The 15,520-nt window shown below is 46.7% G+C and overlaps 1 protein-coding gene across 2 annotated transcripts in view; it reads left to right on the top strand.

Moving 5' to 3' along the window:
* Positions 1–15,520, top strand: part of Uch (Ubiquitin carboxyl-terminal hydrolase) — a 99,381-nt gene that overhangs the window by 76,966 nt on the left and 6,895 nt on the right. For both annotated transcript variants that reach the window (XM_084601610.1, XM_084601611.1), the window contains one exon: positions 12,362–12,472. In XM_084601610.1, the coding sequence (XP_084457736.1) occupies positions 12,362–12,451 (90 nt within the window). In that variant the 3' untranslated portion in view covers positions 12,452–12,472. The remainder of the gene's footprint in view (positions 1–12,361; positions 12,473–15,520) is intronic.

Below are 15,520 nucleotides of genomic sequence, written 5' to 3'. Positions count from 1 at the left end.
AGGGGAAAGAGGCTATCCTTGAGTGCCGACTACCTTCCCTGAAGACACTACTGACCAGTGCCCAGAAATTTATCAGTACAGGCATAGGATCAAAAGCACGTGAACGAGATAGGGAGTGGAAATGTGCTGCTTATCGATGTCAAGTCCAAACTAGCTGCGGTGCTTGAGCACATCAAAGTGGACTCCATCTGCGAATCTATCAAGTCAGAATAGCGAAAAGCTTTTGGTTAAACTTGATGCAGTAACAAGGTTGACGACTGGGCGAGTTGGTAGTCGTACCAGCCTCGTCTTGTTCGCTTCTCTTCTCTGTGTTGTCTTTTGGCTGGTTTAAATTAAACTTGATGTTCAGTTATGAAGTGTAAAAGCAAGTATTTCATTTGTTGCTAGTCTTTTCCAAAGTTCTACTCATGTTGTGTTATTTTAAGGATCTGTGCATGTTTTGGCTGCTTGTCTTGTCAGAGATGCGTGCATACTCAGTAAAGCATTGAACGTTGAATAACAAGTAATCAGATTGGATGTTTTACGTCAGGAAGCGAGAATTGCCATTAATTAAAGCGTTTGAGCCTAGAAACATGCTCCAAGACATAATTCGAGTGCTCCAAAACTCTCGTTTCATAGGTCCAAAGCTGCTCCGAAATGGCTTTATTACTTCTCCCTTAGCTGCTCCAAACTGCTTGAGCCTGCTTCCACGCCTGGCTGTGTCATGGAATTATTCAGAAAAATGTTCACTGCCACAACGACCGCCATTTTGTGGTGCATGTAGCACGCAAGAAGCTGCTGGCGTATCTCACTGTCGCCTGCTCTGGCTTACATTGGCGAAGCTATGGTCTGTGCTACAAAATGGCGCCCAACACTTCACTTGAATATGTCTCATATATTATTCATACACAGCATAGACGCGCCCACGTATTCGTCTAACCACCTCGCTGCATCCGCTCTTCAAACATTAACAGTTAGTCAAGCGCTCGCCTAAAGAATTGTTTCATGTGTCCCGAAAGTTTAAAAACGTAATGAACCCAATTCTAATCAACTCGGGTTCATTACTTTTTTTTTTCTTTTTTTTTCTTTTTTTTTAGAATTGGGTTCATTACTTTTTTAAACTTTCGGGACACATGATGCAATTCTTTACGTGAGCGCTTGACTAACTATTAATGATGAAGACCGGATGCAGAGTAATGAACCCAATTCTAATCAACTCGACCCCGTCGGGGAGGCGCAGTGGTTATATATTTATTTATTTTATTGATACTGCAATCCCAGTGTTGGGATTTTAGCAGGGTGGGAACACAAACTAAGCGGTTTGACAAAACAGGCAAAAATAAACAATAATTACAGTGCAAGTTGAAGCTCTTCTGCACAATTAGGAACAAAACCAAACATATACAACACAGCAGTGAAATAACAAATTCAATAAAAAGAAACTAGGTGATATGTTGCGAGAACAACGTTCCCTACTGTTCCCAAGGACGCGGGATCGAATACCGGCCTCGGCGGCCGCTTTTCGATGGAGGCGAAAAGCCAGGCGCCCATGTGCTGTGCGATGTCAGTGCACGTTAAAGAACCCCAGGTGGTCTAAATTTCCGGAGTCCTCCACTACGGCGTCTCTCATAGCCTGAGTTGCTTTGGGATGTTAAACCCCACAAACCAAACCAAACCAACCTAATCAACTCGTTTTACTATGTCTACATGTTTTCAGTCTATATAGATGGTATATGTAAATTACGTGTAGGGCCTTTCTTCTTTTTAATATATCGTGCTAGCTTCCATATCTCGATGCAGCGGCGCCGAAGAGGAGCAGAAATCGGGAAAGGGAACGAGCATGGGCTGCTCTCTTTACTGCGAAGCGATCCGCATTGTCGTGGCCGAGTTCCTATAGTTTAGCCTTTGCGTGGTACTCTGCGGCGTGTTTGGCCAATAACTTCACGCTCAATTGGTTGAGCGACTGCCCCGGATATGCGAAGGTTCTGGGTTCGAGCCCTGAATCACGAGGAATTGTTTTTCCGCTACGAAGTTTTTAAAACAGCCTTATAGTCTTGCTTTGTAGCTGTATGTGGCTGTAGACTTTTATTGATGCTAATTAATAATCACACCCTTGTAACCAATTAGTCCAGCGATACCGAGAGGCTTCAGTTCTTGATGATTGCAAATGCATTCTTGGGCATGCTAGGCTGTTTATCGCAAATGTCTGCGATTTTTTTTTTTTTATCGCCCGCACCATATATGTTGCTAAAGATATTTAGCCGCATCTTCGTGCGGCTTTCTTGCATAGCAGCCGATGATCAGCAGGGGTTGCTTCTTCGCATTGATCATAACAGCTATACTAGATGAAGCTACCAACAATGGCGGGAATTGTGGGTATGCCCTTGATCCCGCAGTGCTTTCTCCTGTCCTTCGTCTTCCAGCGCCACAGGTATAGTCGACGTTTGCTCGATATTATTCATAATCCGAAAGGCCGTGTACAGGTGCGGTAATTATGATACGACAGGTGTTTGGTTTGGGCTAGTGGTGACAATTTCTTGAGAGCATAGCGCAATTATAGACAAGGACGACACAGGTGTAGACGGGACAGGTGCTAACCTGCATCTTATTGATAAAGTTGCAAGTTGGCACCTGTCCCTTCTACGTCTGTGTCATCCTTGTCTATATTTGCGCTATGTTTTCAAGAAATTATGATATGGAGCGCGCTTCAGCACTTTAAAATTTCTCAAGTGACCCATAGAGAATATATGACATTTCTTGGTACGTGAGCGTACCATTGATATGTGATAATGTATATGTGAAGTGCACAGTTGCTAGCTGACTTTCGCTAGGTAAGACTTGAGAAGAGTTTGATTTCCTAATTGGGATTTGTGGCCTGACCATTGTACGAGGAAGTATGATGCATTGTAGCTATAGGACTGAGTGCATCAGCTTACGAAAGGCAAATACTGATTGCAGTAAATAAATTATCGGCTGAAAACAAAAATGGCTTAAAACTTTTACCATAGAAGGCAGTAGCTGTACTGTATTGATTCAGCCCCGCCGCTGTGATTAGGGCGCTCGACTAGTGTTCCCAAGGACGCGGGATCGAATCCCGGCCGCGGCGGCCACTTTTCGATGGAGGCAAAAAGCGAGGCGCCCGTGTGGTGTGCGATGTCGGTGCACGTTAAAGAACTCCAGGTGGTCCGAATTTCCGGAGCCCTCCATCACGGCGTCTCTCATAGATTGAGTCGCTTTGGGACGTTAAACCTCGTAAAACCTGGAAACTTATGATGATCTCAGGAGAGCGAGCTGCCGGGCTAGTTGGCGTTGCATGATGTGAAGCCAGAGCAAAATACTAAAGGCAGAAAGGAGGACACATGAACACTCGTGAACATCATGTCATCGACCTATATCGAAGCGAGGAATACAAGCAGATCACACTTCCAGTGTGAATGAAAGCTGCTTAACCACGAAATCGTAAAAAAAACATCTCCCTGCTCTCATTTTCGGCAAGAAACTCTTTTTCCTGTCGGACATAAAAGTCACCATTGACTATAGATCCTCATATTTGAAACTGGCTCGGTGAACAGCTTCAAGCCGCATCCTGCAACAGTCGCTTACAGGACATCCAATGTATAGTTATCCGGCAGGTAAACTACAAAAAAAAAAAAAAAAATCAACGCAAGGCTTGCTTGAAGATGGCGAAAGTACACTAAAAAAAAAAGTGGCGGGCCACTTGGGATGGTGAAGTCAACAAAACCTGCTACTGGTAAAGTGTAGATCCTGCACACTCAACCTTACGCGTATCTTCATACTCATGAAGCAAGGAAAGTCAAAGGTGGCGAACTGGTCACAGTAGACTTATTTTCCTCTAGAAAAATTCGGATACTTTGCAGAGCAGCATTTCAGAGTGATTTGCAACTAACACATTCTTTTCTATCCAAGCTTTTATGGGAGAACAGGATACTAGAGTTTTAAGACTGGTTCCTAAGAACGGCTATCTTGTGAAAAAACAAGCTCTAAAAATAAATAAAAAAATTCGCGTATCATTTTTGGGCCGAGTTCGGCAGAGTGTTAAAAGCCACCATCGAGGATTAGGAAGAGTAATTTACAGTTTCTTCTAGCTTATTTCCAACTTAATTTTCTTGTCTACACATTAGTATACAGCTGCGTGGGTTGTATTATCGGTGTAGTTTGTGACTCACAGGCTACACCAGTGCAGTCTGTGACCCACAAACTACATTTTAATTCATCCGTTGTCTGCGAGCCGGGAACGTCACAGGACATCTCTGTTCGTCACTTTTGTTCCTCCGCTGCCTGCGAGCCGGGAGCGTCACATGCAAGCAATGGTTCGCCGTTTCAGTCCGTCACTTTCGGTATTTACATCAGACCAAAAGCTGTGTTTGGCGCCATGCGCGCGTAACGATGGCGGATGTATTTCAGTCGGCACCTGCTATGCTTACTGCCCTGCCATATCGTGACTGTATGGCCGGTCTGTTTATTGGCGCACCACGACTTCGGACAATAGATGGGAGAAAAATAGCGGGTGGATAGTCTACCTGCCGAAATGAAGCTAAATAGGTCTAATGCAGGGCTACTAGTGCTTCCCCGTTAGTTTATTAACCCGCTTTGTCAAAGGCTTCGTTCTCTTTTCATGAGCGTGTGCACCCAGGCTGACGATGTTGTGTTTTAGATGGTGTTAAGCCTTTCATACACCTTTTTCCGTTCTTTCTCGGTGAAGAGAAATGAAACTTATAAGGTGCTGCACGCTTCAAGTATGTACAGTCGTGAGCAAAAGTGGTATGCAACACTCAGCCGCTGACAATGCTCATGAAAACTGCCTTGAAATGCCATCTAGCGACAGCGTCAGGGACAGCGATAGCGACACATGCATGTGGATAAAATGGGGCACCATCACTATTGCCTCAATCTCTGATAGTTGTTGCTAGATGAACTTGGAATGCAGTTTTCCGGAGCTCCGCCACCGACTGCGTGTTGTATACCACTTTTGCTCACGACTGTACGTCATCATTAAAGAATGTAGTGTATCCTACAGCATGTGCCCCTTTAGCGGAGGTCGTCAGTAGGTCGACAAAATCCGAAAACGACGACCTTTTCCGACACGTGACTACTTGGTGTACATTTTGGTGGCGACCTTGTTGTACACCCGCCAGCGAAACACGCAAGGGGAGGAAACCGAGAGATGAGACGGTGTTGTTTCTGGAAGGCGGAAAGAAGGGAGACGGGGGAGGGAGGCGACGAGAGTAGTCATCTGAACCGGATCTGGCAGCAACAGCAAGCTTGCTACAGGTCTCGTTGTGTATGGTAGCAGCCGGTGCAACAGCAGCTCGTCTCGTCCCCCTGGGGGCGAGGCTCTCTCCTGCCTGCCTGCCGTGCTGGGACGGCCAATAAGTGCCGCCGTATTTATAATGAAGCCAGGGATAGACGAAGCGTCCGGCGGCAGTTTCGGCGAGCGTATCAAAAGTGCCCAGGAATCGCCGCGGGCACCACCGGCGCTGCTCCTCCCGCCGAGGGTCAACGCATAGGGCACCGACGACTTGCTCACTCTTCGTGGTTCTTCCCTCCTCCGGCGAAGAATGAAGCTCTCTCCCTGCTTCTATGCTCATCTCTCCTACTGCTTGCGCGGCTCTGTTTTCTTGTGCCTGCATATCTTGTTCTTTGCGCTTCCAGCCTGCTTCTTGTGCTGCCTGCGTTAAGTGCGCTTATATGTGTGGTGCGTGCGGCGATCGGTGATGATGCTGCTTGAGGGTGAGGGGGACGGGGATAGCGCGACTGCTTCGCTTCACCAGGCGGAGCTGCTCGCCTTCCCCATCGTCAGTGCGTGACGGCAGTGACCGACACTGATCGTGCCGTGCCATGGGCCCATGGCCATCGCTATTTTTTTCCCTCTCTTCGTTTCCCTCTCCTACGTGAATACCACTGGTATCGGCCTAATGAAATGTAATGAGACCTTTCTGCAGGGTTGCGCTGCTCTAGTCCTCCCCTCCTCATGCTGCTGCGGATGAAAGGCCTGTATGCATGCAGGCATCCGTTGTTACTGCGCGGGTGTATTGACGCTTAACCTGGTAGGCAGGTTACGTCGTAACAAAAGGAAAGGCACGGTTACTGTCGCGCTACAGGCGGGCATCTGAGCCATGTCATGCGGGAAGGCATCAAAGGAAGTTAGGGGAGATGATCCCTAAAATTGAGAAAGCGGAGTCGGTACCTATGCTCCCTTTGCCCCGTACACAGCCGCCTGCCGCTTCTTTGTCACGTGAAAGTGTTCGGCTGGACACATTGCTTTTCTTGAAACAAACGAAACTCAAAAGAAGGAGGGGTAGGGGCGAGGAAGTCACGCTTTCGGTGTACGTCACATCCGCATTTCCTGGTAGGCAGCAGCTTCCATTTGCCATGTGCCGTTGCCTGCGCACATAAGTTGCCTCGCCGTCACCGATAAGAGATCGTTTCATAGGCCGGGCACCACCTGATATCTGGACAACGATAGGCCATCGTATGCTTCCTGGACGCCTAAGCACCTTGGAGGTGGTGCCTAGAGCCGAAAAAAATAGTGCACATCAGACTGGTATAGACTCGCTGTATACCGTTTTGCTGGTTAGGCCGGGCCTCGGGAGCCAGGCTGCAGTTAAGCATACGTCTCCATCTTCTCTAATTACAGTGCGCTCGATAGTTCTCGTGTACGTCGGCATATTCCCCGCGCTCTGTTTGGCCTCAGGCTGGCATTATTTGCTCGGCGATTGAGTTTTGAGGCAAGTCGGGAGCGCACATACGTACTTTTGTTTCCTTCTCTAACGCGTCGAGGAGGGTCAACGCAGGACATTTTTTTCTTGGCTTCCCCTCGGGCTGGCGTTTTCGAGTCTTCGCGAAGCAACGCAGCATTCAAATGTTCGCAGTGCTCTGCAGAGCTATCCTTCATTTTCTTCTCCTACGAGGCGCAATCATCCCTGACGACATTTAAATAATTGCTTTGACTCTGGGACCTCGCCATGCGAGCGCGTATACATAGGGACGCTCCGCAACCACGTAGTACATACCGAGAAGGAGGAGGAGGAGGGGCATGGTCGCAGTGTGTGCGTGCGAACCTCTGAAATGGAAAAGGGGGGGCAGGCCGAGCAATACGTGAGCGGAGCTCGCGCATGCACACACTCCGTATTCGCCCGAACGCTGTTGTTGCTGTCCGAACAGCAAAAAGCATCTTGCCCGAATAAATGCACCAATACAAAGGGCAGGGAGAGAGAAAGGATGGGGAGGGGGCATTAGGTAAAGTCTAGAGGAGCTTCATCGGTGGTTCGTAATTGCGCATGCGCGGCACGCACCCGGATGCAAAGGCACCTGCTGTGCCTTTCTGGTGTGCTGTGTATGAAGCAGCATCAGTAGCTTCTGTGGATGCTGCTGCTGCTGCTTTGTGCGATGTTGCTGTGTGCCGCATAAAGAGCGAGCTCCTTGCTCCTGCTGCTCTGTACGCAACAGAAGCCTCGCGTGGCGCTTCGATCGGCCGTCGCTTGGCCAGGCAGGCTTTGCCACCGCTGCTGCGTTCCTTGCGGGCCACTGCTTGCTTCGAAATTGCGAGCGCGGACCGGAAAAGTGCTCTTTCTTCGCAGCCCGCGCGCATTTTTTCGGCTCTGCTGTTCGCCTTCTTCCTCCGCTGGCTGTCGCGGGCGCGGCGCGGTAATTTGGCGCGCGGCGCTTCGTCTCTTGACTGATGACACCGCGCGCAGCAGCAGCCGGACCTCCTCTCGTCGCGTCGTTGCGCGTCTTTCGACCTGCGTTTTCGGCGCGTGCTTGGCCCGGTGCGATGCCGTCATCGTTGCCGTCATTGCGGTTTCTGTCCGGCTCGCTTCCTTTTTGGGCAGTCGCCGTAATTAAAGATTTGTCGGCTGGACTCGGATGAAAGTTCGCAATTGATAGCCTCCGCTGCTTGACGGGGCGGGGCTCGTTGACCTCCTCGCCTTTCTTGTTGTTTCATTTCGCTTTCTTTTTTTCTTTTTCCAAACTCAGCTTCTTTACGTTTCCCCGGAGCCTGTACCAAAGCGTGTTAACACTCTTACTACAGGTAGAATGATCGCTCGCGCTGCGTAAAAAGCCGTCCACTAGATGTCGTTACTTGGTTATGGCTGTTCAGTCGGTTTTTGTTTTTATACGCGCCACACAGGCAAGTTTACCGATGCGGGAGCAGCAGTGTGTAGTCGTGTGCGTGGCCTGTATTTGAGCGCACCGCTCCTTTTCTACTCTGAAGTCGAACCAGACGTTTTCATCTCTCTCTCTCGTTTCGTTCGTATCTGCTTATCTTGCCGTTCGAAAGAAATGGGGAATAATTAATCATGACTTTGCTTGACAGTCCTGGTATAGACCCTCATTTCTTTTTTTTCTTGGGCATGTTTTCATTTAACTCGGCCTTGTGTAATTGGCGTTCGTAGTTTACTAATCAAGGCAGAGCGTTGACGTCTTCTACATCGCGTGCAAACGGGAACACAATGGCATTAAAGTTAATCAGTTTGAATCGGTCACCGCGCATATCATTAAACTCCTAGTAAAATATTAACACACCGACCTTTGTGCACCCCGCCGTGGTGGGGCAGTGGTCACGGCGCTCGACTACTGTGCCCGAGTATGCGGAATAGAATCCCGGCCGCAGCGGCCGCTTTTCGATGGAGGCGAAACGGAGTGGCGTCCGTGTGCTGTGCGATGTCAGTGCACGTTAAAGAACCCCAGGTGGTCGAAATTTCTGGAGTTCTTCACTACGGCGTCTCTCATAGCCTGAGTCGCTTTGGGACGTTAAATGCCACAAACCAACCAACCAGCGAGCTTTGTGCACCAGCTTTTTACTATTCAAGATTTAAGCTCTTTGTGCGCGTGTAAATGTTTCGCTTGACAGCGGTGATGAAACAGAGATGCCATGAAGGAGCCTGGCTGTTCAGTAAGTTAAAGGCCGAGTATCGCACCACGTGCGCTGATTGCAAGGCGCCAATAATGACGCAACGGGATTTGCTTGTTAACTCTTTCGTTACCACGCCACTATGATTCGATCACCGGTGATCGAAAAACTCGAAGTTCGAACTTCGCGCCCCCCCAGCGTCGTTTACTTTGTACTTCAGACGCTATATTTTTATTTCCGGCTTTTTTTTTTTTTTTTTTTTTTTTTTTTTTTTTTTTTTTGCGGGTGGTGGCTATTTTTTAAACGCCTTTGAAGTTCAGGTTGCGGCGTGCTTCAAGCAAAGCATCAAACTCGGGAACAGCGCTGGCGCGCGAAGAAACTGTTCCAGGCGAATTTGTGGCCTGTGGAGCAGAGTTGTTGGATGCTATTCAAGAAGATAATTTTGCATTCTCGGATTTTATTCCAATATTAAAAATCGGGAACAAGAGCACAGAACGTTAGCGGCTGTGCGCGCGTGCGTTTCGGTTTCTGCCTATCTGCTTTTTTCCTTGGAGCTCGTTCACTCCGTGAAAATATGTCATGATGGACATTTTTGTCATCTGTAATGCTTCGGCAACGAGTGGGGCGACGTCGTTCCGCCATCACAAAGAACTGTTTTGTTTTGGCCTAGTATAACTCCGGGCGACGCTCCGTAGCGGGCCCTCTGGTTGCTGCGGTGCGTCAGTATAAGGTTTGCCAAAGCAGCGGACTTCTTCAAAGTGTTTTTCTCCGTGGTAGGTCTAAACTCCACATGCCTGAACACCGACAAGTATGCATTTCCAGTCACCGAAAAAAAAAAATTAACTGGGGTTTAGCTTTACTTATACCCGGTAGGTTGCGTAAGCAAAGCCGACGTAGCAATTCTTCTTCCTTTCCTCCTCCTTTTTCCTCTTCATGCTCATCTTCTTCTTCTTCTCCTTCTCGTTTTTCGGATACGCTCGATTAGTCGGACGTTTTCGCTGCATCGCGATAGGCTTCATAGATCTAATGTATATGGCCATCTGAAATTTTGTATGCATTGGGACTGATTGCTCGATTTTTTTAACCTTATTCGCCCCGCCGCAATTTGGGGATGCTTCACCGCAGCGTTAGTAAGGACTATGAGGTGAAGCATCCATAAAACGCAGCGGCTTGGCGAACTCGCAGTGGCACGCACAGGCTCGCTTTCGCATCTGTACATCGTCGAAGCTCGCGCGATCGTCCGCGTCGTGTCGACGGCTGTGGAGCCATTGAATGCTCTCTGAATAGGCCCTTGGTAAACGAAAAGCCCTGCGTATTTTATTTTACTTCATTGCGTTTTGTTTCTAATTTTATTTTCATACTATACTGACTTCATCCATCCCTCTCTTACCCATCACCTTTATATTCATTCACACCCCTTCCCCCAGTGCAGGGTAGCAAACCGTTTTCTTTTACCGGTTAGCCTCCCTGCCTTTCCTCCTCTTCTTTCTCCTCTTCCTGCTTCTCATATCAAGAGTTGGTCACAAACGTTAGAACTGGCTATATTTTTTGTTTCCATCATTTTTCCGGCTTTCACAAAAGCGATCTCAGTTTAAACGGAGGGTGGTTTAAATGACTAGCGTTAAACTTTACTTCAGTAAAAATTTGTTCCTTGAATACGTATTTTTTCTTGATGAAAAACATTATTTCCAAATTGAATGCTGAAACCTGTTTCAGGTAGTATGAGTAAAAAAAGAAAAATTACCTGAAAATGCATTTGCGTTGTAATTTTAAGATTTTGTTTGAAAGTTTCAAGAAATGTTTAAATCATTTTGTATGTTTTAGAATTTGTTTCGATATTTTTTTTTTCAAGGGTTGTTATCCTGTAAATTCATTCAGCTATTTTTTTTTTTGTTTCTGAATTTTTTTCGATATTCGCACTGAGCATTTGTTAAAAGAATTTTTCTTCGAATGTGCATTCTATTTCTATTATTGAGCTATATTCTGCATATTTTAATCTCTCGTGAAATTTGCAATACGATAGTTTGTCAGGTAAGCCTTCCTTGCCCCATGCGCGCCGTGAACAGAAAGTGTCGGCAAAAATTGGTCAGAAAACGTCCTTGCTACCAAGAATCGAACCTATGCCTCCGATCCCCAATTGTATATATACTCCACCCCGGGCTCATGCGAATCAGATTGCAATTCTCCTTGTCTGGATGGTAGTAGTGATGACAATTACGATGCAGTTAGGGATAATTACGATGGTAGCGATGAGAGTGGTTGTGCATTTAGTTGATAATGAGAGTAGTAGCGATAGTGATAACGATAGCAGCGATGACAGCGACGATGTAGTTAGGGATAATGATGACATCAGTGCTGACAACAACCGTGCCTTTATTTGATGATGATGATAGCGATGAGAGTGACGAACTGTTAAGGAAAACTGTCCTGTAAAGTGGTTTTCTCAATTTTTGCTCTTTGGCGGACTTAATCGCAGTCCCGTGATTTTTATTTGTGGTATTGATCGATGAAAAATTTGTACTGCAACCATTTTTTATGTGTACCGATTCGAATGTAAAAGAAAACAATGACGCTGATGGAATCCAAACTCATTGCCTCCGTATGTTGTCTTTAGTGAATAAAAGCGACGTATACCAGCGCGGCAGCAGTAAGAGAAGGCAGTTTTGTTGTTGTTGTTGTTGTTGTTGTTGTTGTTGTTGTTGTTGTTGTTGTTGTTGTTGTTGTTGTTGTGTGCGTTTGATGCCTGATTAGAACTGCTCTTGTGCGCATCCCAAGCAGGGGCGATGCTTTGTTATCATTTGACGCGTGCCTTTGCGTTTCGCTGCTGCGTAGAAGTGCGAACAGTTTCGTTTTTAAACGCCAACGCTTTGAGCGCTATCGCAAAATTAAGAGCCGTTTCATTAGATGTGCCGCGCGTCAAAAAACAACAGTGAGTTTTGTCACCGTTTGCGGTGAAGGTTAAACTTCGAAAAAGTCCCTTCGATCCCGTGACTTCTGAGTACAATATTTTTGGTGTAAAATGACCAATAAGTATCGTGAAAGGGACCTGGTTAAGAGAGAGAGATTTTAAGGATAGCAGGAGATGTCTGCCTGGTGCTGAGCCTAGCATGCAACTCCTAATGGGACTTCGTTGAGTTTTATCGCTTTTGTTACTGCGTTGACACACGCTTCGTTGACTCTGGTTCCTTTCGACCTGATACTTACCTGTCCAGACGCGCCTGCACACAACCAAGCGCAGCTGACGCAGATCCCGCCATTGCGCACGGCCATATGTCTCGTACTCCCATGACGTCACACCCCGTCGACCAGTCACTGATTTTCGTGACAGACGCCGGGCGCTGCATATTTTCCAATGGGAGTGTAATAATGCGGATAGATTCGTTGTCGTCTTTTGGGCAGCATGTAAAATGGGCTAAATCTGAGATTCCAAGTCCAGCGCAAGGTTTGCTCGCAGGTGCGTTGATCTCGCCGCTCCTACACTTCCTTTTTTCCCCTTCGTTTTCGCAGGATGCCAGCAAGGTGTGCAAGGACTACATGGCCCGCGACCCGGAGAACCTGAACTTCAGCGTGGTGGCCCTGGCCAAGATCGACGGCTGAACGCTGCCTTCCTATTGCTTGGTACGTATACGCGATAGAGGGACGCCTGTTTGAATGTGGCTCTCGAGAAGTGTCCGTAGTTGCCGTCGAGAGAAGGTAGCGAGGCTAGTATAAGTTATCTGCTAGCTAACTGCTTGGGTATGCCGATGTTAGCAATGTCACCCTCCCCGTCATAATCTTGGTGTCATTCTCTGTTCGAAAAAATCGAACGGGCAACGTGCAGATGCTGCTTGCAGATGGGAGTTAGTTAAACGCTCTGCTGGGTTAAATGCTCGACTTATCGAAAGCTGCGTCAGTTGGGTGCTATAGCGGTGCTGGGTGTTGGAGCATATGTGCATGCGGGTGCGTTTATTATTCGTGCACACTACTTTGGAATGTGCGTTCGCTAGTATGGTTTGCGTACACGGTGTTAACCATGCATGATTTATCGATGTCGTGAATTACCGGTTTTCCGTTTACTGGAGTCTCGCTTTGATGCCTTGTATACCCTTAACAACGTTGTCAGAAAACGGACGTTCAAATAATATTAGCCATTCTCACCGTATTTTGACGGGGTAAAATCTTTGTCGCGTGCCTGTGTTTTTGTTTTTAGCACTAACTCTTTCGGAAACTGAGAAAAAGAAAAAAAAAAGAGGCAGCTGTGAGGGGCCTTGGAAAACATTTTTAACTAACTAAATATTTACATGATCCGACTGAAGCTTGTTTGTCGTCATCGTCTGGCACTAGTGGTCACAATACAGTTCCCTTCGCGGTGGTTCTGACATACCTATTCTCCTAACTACGCCGGTAACATGCTGTGAAGCCAAATCACCATGAAATGAGTATGTTAGATCGGCTGCACAGGCGTGCTGCTCTCGTAACAGCGTTGCTAAAATGCTAAAAACATTCGTTTTTCAGCCTGGTTTCCTTCCTGCCAATAGCGCAGCCTAAGGAGTTTTTGTGTAGTTTATGATAGGCATGTTTAGCGGAGAGCAACGGAATGCAAGCTGTTTTGCCGTAAATGCGCTGCAGGAAATTTTCTCTGAAATTTTGGTGGTCAAACTCGGTTCGATGTGGCTGCATTAGTTTCGCACTTGGTTGAATAAACGTTTTTTCAATCAATCAATGAATCAAATGAATGGCGGGTGGGCTTGGCCTCTATGATCCGTGCCCTAAAATGAGTGTTGACGCACGCATCTTGCTTGCAAAAGTTACTTTCGCAGGGGGGCAAGTGCTGCTCCGTATGCTCCAAACTGCTTTCCCTGCTCCAAAACGCAACATTGCTCTAAAACTGCTCCAACTCGCTTGATTTGCCATAAAATTTAGCGGAGCACGGTTTTGCCGCACGTGGTCCGTTAATGGTATTGACTGCAAGAAAAGCAATCCGATGCAGTTCAGTTAAGCGACTGAGAAACGTAGCGGGGCGACGGCCTGTTGTGAGTTGAGTACACGTGGTATGGGGGCTGCTGCAGTCAAAACGATGGCAGCGCACCGGTGGCAGAGGTGTAATGCATCTGACGCTGAGCCTAAGGCATAAAATTTTCATAAACCGGAAAAGCATTGCTGCATAATAAATGTTTGTTGACAAGTAAATTTAATAAGTGCCTCAAGCCATTAGAGGAAATTGATTGCAAAAAAAAAAAAAAAATTGTCCTGTGCGCTTGATATATATAGAACCTTCTCCCAGCCTTTTGAATCACCAGTTGTGAGGGAAGCGAGAGCAGCGAGTGAAGGAGATACCGCAAAATACTTCGATTCATTGAAAAAACTTGTCCAGTTGGAAAAAAAAAAAAGTATACAGGAATTGTTTCTAGTATTTTTGCTGTAAAAACAAGCAGGTACTTCACTATCAAGCCTGTCATACCTGCGCCAGGCAAAAGCATGCTTGGAATTCTTATGGACGTCACTCCAATCACTAAATGTGTTCTCAAGAGTGCTGGAAAGGCATGCAGGGCCTATTGGCCAGCGTGTTGAAACAAATGGAGTCCCAGCGTAGATCAAGCAATAATATTTGAGCAGCCACTGGCAGAAGGCCGTGAAGTGATGAATCTGCGGGGGAAAAAGGCTACACTTCACCGCCATCTATCCTCCCTGAAGGCGTTACGAACCAGTGCCCAAAACTTTCATCAGCGCAGTCATAGGACCAAAAACAATATGCACAAGATTTAAAGCAGGAATGTGCTGTTCATTCATTGAACTTCGAACTAGTCCTCCCACTGCTCAGGACCCGCTGCACCAGCAGAGCCGCTGCTGAGGCCAGCGGACTCCTGGACAGAGGACTGCCGACTACTGCTCTTTCCTAACCCACTACCCCGAATCACAATTTTCCACAATAAAGTTTATCAATCAGTCAGTCAATCAATCAATCAAGTGCTTGAGCGCATCAAACTGGTAAACTCCACTTTTGAATGTACAAAACAGTGAAAAAAGAAGAAAGCTTTAGTTAAATTATCTTCAGTTACGAAGTGCAGATGCAAACATTCCATTGGCTGCTAGTCAAGTCAGGAAGCGAAAATTCCCACTATTAAAAGCCTTTAAGACTAGAAACGTGCTCCAAGACATTTGAGACATGTTCCAAAACTTTCATTTTATTGCTCCGGAGCTTCTCCAAAATGACTGTTACTGCTGCCTAAGCTACTCCAAAATGCTTGAACCTTCTTCCACCCTACTTTCGAAATCGGCCCGTAATTGTCAGTGCTTACATTTGATTTTTTTTTAAATTAGATTTGAGTGTGCCTTTAATAGCCGCGGTCTTTCTCGAAGGTTAGAACTTTAAGAGATTTGCTCTGCATCGCCATCAGGGGACCAAGAATTCTGGTTATTTTTTTATTGGTGCTTTTCTTTTTCCTTTTTGACTGCTACATGGATTACAAATCTGAACCTCTTTGATAGGTTCCTGCTATCAAATTTTCAAGGGGTGGGATGCCGGTCAGTAGCATGCAGTCCTCGCGCCATCAAACTGTACTCATCAACTTTCCCTCAAAAGCAGGCTTCAGTTTAAAAGGACCTGTGCTTTGAGCCGATACCATCGTGCTCGCTCCCGGTGTCAGAAGTGTAGGGCAAGGTTTAACCTCCAGTCGTTGATCTTTG

The sequence above is a fragment of the Amblyomma maculatum genome, chromosome 4 (assembly GCF_055883805.1).
Source record: "Amblyomma maculatum isolate TAMU_Amacu chromosome 4, ASM5588380v1, whole genome shotgun sequence".
In the NCBI taxonomy this organism is placed as follows: Eukaryota; Metazoa; Arthropoda; class Arachnida; order Ixodida; family Ixodidae; genus Amblyomma; species Amblyomma maculatum.
The sequence above is the reverse complement of the archived record's forward strand: the minus strand, read 5'-3'. Positions and strand labels throughout refer to the sequence as shown.